Genomic DNA, 5,000 nt, shown 5'->3' with positions numbered 1-5,000 from the left:
CTCGTTTCATAACTGCCTGTATCCCCTCTCGTTTCATAACTGCCTGTATCCCCTCTCGTTTCATAACTGCCTGTATCTCCTCTCGTTTCATAACTGCCTGTATCCCCTCTCGTTTCATAACTGCCTGTATCCCCTCTCGTTTCATAACTGTCTGTATCTCCTCTCGTTTCATAACGGCCTGTATCCCCTCTCGTTTCATAACGGCCTGTATCCCCTCTCGTTTCATAACTGTCTGTATCCCCTCTCGTTTCATAACTGCCTGTATCCCCTCTCGTTTCATAACTGCCTGTATCCCCTCTCGTTTCATAACTGCCTGTATCCCCTCTCATTTCATAACTGCCTGTATCCCCTCTCATTTCATAACTGTCTGTATCCCCTCTCGTTTCATAACTGCCTGTATCCCCTCTCGTTTCATAACTGCCTGTATCCCCTCTCGTTTCATAACTGTCTGTATCCCCTCTCGTTTCATAACTGCCTGTATCCCCTCTCGTTTCATAACTGCCTGTATCCCCTCTCATTTCATAACTGCCTGTATCCCCTCTCGTTTCATAACTGTCTGTATCCCCTCTCGTTTCATAACTGCCTGTATCCCCTCTCGTTTCATAACTGTCTGTATCTCCTCTCGTTTCATAACTGCCTGTATCCCCTCTCGTTTCATAACTGTCTGTATCCCCTCTCGTTTCATAACTGTCTGTATCCCCTCTCGTTTCATAACTGCCTGTATCCCCTCTCGTTTCATAACTGTCTGTATCTCCTCTCGTTTCATAACTGCCTGTATCCCCTCTCGTTTCATAACTGTCTGTATCCCCTCTCGTTTCATAACTGCCTGTATCCCCTCTCGTTTCATAACTGCCTGTATCCCCTCTCGTTTCATAACTGTCTGTATCCCCTCTCGTTTCATAACTGTCTGTATCCCCTCTCGTTTCATAACTGCCTGTATCCCCTCTCGTTTCATAACTGTCTGTATCTCCTCTCGTTTCATAACGGCCTGTATCTCCTCTCGTTTCATAACTGCCTGTATCCCCTCTCGTTTCATAACTGCCTGTATCTCCTCTCGTTTCATAACTGCCTGTATCCCCTCTCGTTTCATAACTGCCTGTATCCCCTCTCGTTTCATAACTGCCTGTATCTCCTCTCGTTTCATAACTGCCTGTATCCCCTCTCGTTTCATAACTGCCTGTATCCCCTCTCGTTTCATAACTATCTGTATCTCCTCTCGTTTCATAACGGCCTGTATCCCCTCTCGTTTCATAACGGCCTGTATCCCCTCTCGTTTCATAACTGTCTGTATCCCCTCTCGTTTCATAACTGTCTGTATCCCCTCTCGTTTCATAACTGCCTGTATCCCCTCTCGTTTCATAACTGCCTGTATCCCCTCTCGTTTCATAACTGCCTGTATCCCCTCTCATTTCATAACTGTCTGTATCCCCTCTCGTTTCATAACTGCCTGTATCCCCTCTCGTTTCATAACTGCCTGTATCCCCTCTCGTTTCATAACTGTCTGTATCCCCTCTCGTTTCATAACTGCCTGTATCCCCTCTCGTTTCATAACTGCCTGTATCCCCTCTCGTTTCATAACTGTCTGTATCCCCTCTCGTTTCATAACTGCCTGTATCCCCTCTCGTTTCATAACTGTCTGTATCTCCTCTCGTTTCATAACTGCCTGTATCCCCTCTCGTTTCATAACTGTCTGTATCCCCTCTCGTTTCATAACTGTCTGTATCCCCTCTCGTTTCATAACTGCCTGTATCCCCTCTCGTTTCATAACTGTCTGTATCCCTCTCGTTTCATAACTGTATCTCCTCTCGTTTCATAACGGCCTGTATCCCCTCTCGTTTCATAACTGCCTGTATCCCCTCTCGTTTCATAACTGTCTGTATCTCCTCTTGTTTCATAACGGCCTGTATCTCCTCTCGTTTCATAACGCCCTGTATCCCCTCTCGTTTCATAACTGCCTGTATCTCCTCTCGTTTCATAACTGCCTGTATCCCCTCTCGTTTCATAACTGCCTGTATCTCCTCTCGTTTCATAACTGCCTGTATCCCCTCTCGTTTCATAACTGCCTGTATCTCCTCTCGTTTCATAACTGCCTGTATCCCCTCTCGTTTCATAACTGCCTGTATCCCCTCTCGTTTCATAACTGCCTGTATCCCCTCTCGTTTCATAACTGTCTGTATCTCCTCTCGTTTCATAACTGCCTGTATCTCCTCTCGTTTCATAACTGCCTGTATCCCCTCTCGTTTCATAACTGCCTGTATCTCCTCTGTATCCCCTCTCGTTTCATAACTGCCTGTATCCCTCTCGTTTCATAACTGCCTGTATCCCTCTCGTTTCATAACTGCCTGTATCCCCTCTCGTTTCATAACTGCCTGTATCCCCTCTCGTTTCATAACTGCCTGTATCTCCCTCTCGTTTCATAACTGCCTGTATCCTCTCGTTTCATAACTGCCTGTATCCCCTCTCGTTTCATAACTGCCTGTATCTCCTCTCGTTTCATAACTGCCTGTATCCCCTCTCGTTTCATAACGGCCTGTATCCCCTCTCGTTTCATAACTGCCTGTATCCCCTCTCGTTTCATAACTGTCTGTATCCCCTCTCGTTTCATAACTGCCTGTATCCCCTCTTTCGTTTCATAACCCCTCTCATTTCATAACTGCCTGTATCCCCTCTCGTTTCATAACTGCCTGTATCCCCTCTCGTTTCATAACTGTCTGTATCCCCTCTCGTTTCATAACTGCCTGTATCCCCTCTCGTTTCATAACTGCCTGTATCCCCTCTCGTTTCATAACTGCCTGTATCCCCTCTCGTTTCATAACTGCCCCCTCTCGTTTCATAACTGCCTGTATCCCCTCTCTTTCATAACTGTTATCCCCTCTCGTTTCATAACTGCCTGTATCCCCTCTCGTTTCATAACTGTCTGTATCCCCTCTCGTTTCATAACTGCCTGTATCCCCTCTCGTTTCATAACTGTCTGTATCCCCTCGTTTCATAACTGTCTGTATCCCCTCTCGTTTCATAACTGCCTGTATCCCCTCTCGTTTCATAACTGTCTGTATCCCCTCTCGTTTCATAACTGTCTGTATCTCCTCTCGTTTCATAACGGCCTGTATCCCCTCTCGTTTCATAACGGCCTGTATCCCCTCTCGTTTCATAACTGTCTGTATCCCCTCTCGTTTCATAACTGTCTGTATCCCCTCTCGTTTCATAACTGCCTGTATCCCCTCTCGTTTCATAACTGCCTGTATCCCCTCTCATTTCATAACTGCCTGTATCCCTCTCGTTTCATAACTGTCTGTATCCCCTCTCGTTTCATAACTGCCTGTATCCCCTCTCGTTTCATAACTGCCTGTATCCCCTCTCGTTTCATAACTGCCTGTATCCCCTCTCGTTTCATAACTGCCTGTATCCCCTCTCGTTTCATAACTGCCTGTATCCCCTCTCGTTTCATAACTGCCTGTATCCCCTCTCGTTTCATAACTGTCTGTATCCCCTCTCGTTTCATAACTGCCTGTATCCCCTCTCGTTTCATAACTGTCTGTATCTCCTCTCGTTTCATAACTGCCTGTATCCCCTCTCGTTTCATAACTGTCTGTATCCCCTCTCGTTTCATAACTGTCTGTATCCCCTCTCGTTTCATAACTGCCTGTATCCCCTCTCGTTTCATAACTGTCTGTATCTCCTCTCGTTTCATAACGGCCTGTATCTCCTCTCGTTTCATAACGGCCTGTATCCCCTCTCGTTTCATAACTGCCTGTATCCCCTCTCGTTTCATAACTGTCTGTATCTCCTCTTGTTTCATAACGGCCTGTATCTCCTCTCGTTTCATAACGCCCTGTATCCCCTCTCGTTTCATAACGGCCTGTATCTCCTCTCGTTTCATAACGGCCTGTATCTCCTCTCGTTTCATAACGGCCTGTATCCCCTCTCGTTTCATAACTGCCTGTATCCCCTCTCGTTTCATAACGGCCTGTATCCCCTCTCGTTTCATAACTGCCTGTATCCCCTCTCGTTTCATAACTGCCTGTATCTCCTCTCGTTTCATAACTGCCTGTATCCCCTCTCGTTTCATAACTGCCTGTATCTCCTCTCGTTTCATAACTGCCTGTATCCCCTCTCGCCATAACTGCCTGTATCCTCTCTCGTTTCATAACTGCCTGTATCCCCTCTCGTTTCATAACTGTCTGTATCTCCTCTCGTTTCATAACTGCCTGTATCTCCTCTCGTTTCATAACTGCCTGTATCCCCTCTCGTTTCATAACTGCCTGTATCTCCTCTCGTTTCATAACTGCCTGTATCCCCTCTCGTTTCATAACTGTCTGTATCTCCTCTCGTTTCATAACTGCCTGTATCCCCTCTCGTTTCATAACTGCCTGTATCCCCTCTCGTTTCATAACTGCCTGTATCCCCTCTCGTTTCATAACGGCCTGTATCCCCTCTCGTTTCATAACTGCCTGTATCTCCTCTCGTTTCATAACTGCCTGTATCCCCTCTCGTTTCATAACTGTCTGTATCCCCTCTCGTTTCATAACGGCCTGTATCCCCTCTCGTTTCATAACTGCCTGTATCTCCTCTCGTTTCATAACTGCCTGTATCTCCTCTCGTTTCATAACTGTCTTAAGTCAATTATTATTATTATTATTATAATTACCCCTCAAAAACATAACGACATGTATAAAAATAATAATAATAATAATAATAATAATAATAATAGGTTTGAGCATCACATGGAACCTCTTTTGAAGTCCAACAGGAACCAGCGGTAGCAGAAATAGAAGTGGGTGTAGTCTCCATTCTGATGCATCAGCTCAAACAGCTCCGAGTCCAGGATCTGATGACATCATCAAACAGAGACCAGAGGTCAGGGGTCATGTTAAGATAATTTCAACACACACATATACACACACGTACACACACACGCACACGCACGCACGCACGCACGCACACACACACACACACACACACACACACACACACACACACACACACACACACACACACAC

The 5,000-nt window shown here is 46.0% G+C and overlaps 1 protein-coding gene across 1 annotated transcript in view; it reads right to left on the bottom strand.

Moving 5' to 3' along the window:
* LOC115125359 (small G protein signaling modulator 2-like) overlaps positions 1-5,000 on the bottom strand; it is a 282,167-nt gene that overhangs the window by 21,205 nt on the left and 255,962 nt on the right. Inside the window, exon 21 of the mRNA XM_065024190.1 lies at positions 4,732-4,828. Coding sequence (XP_064880262.1) covers positions 4,732-4,828 — 97 coding nt within the window. The remainder of the gene's footprint in view (positions 1-4,731; positions 4,829-5,000) is intronic.

This window comes from Oncorhynchus nerka, linkage group LG11, assembly GCF_034236695.1.
Source record: "Oncorhynchus nerka isolate Pitt River linkage group LG11, Oner_Uvic_2.0, whole genome shotgun sequence".
Lineage (NCBI taxonomy): Eukaryota > Metazoa > Chordata > Actinopteri > Salmoniformes > Salmonidae > Oncorhynchus > Oncorhynchus nerka.
Note: the sequence above shows the minus strand (reverse complement) of the source record. Positions and strands in the feature narration are given on the sequence as shown.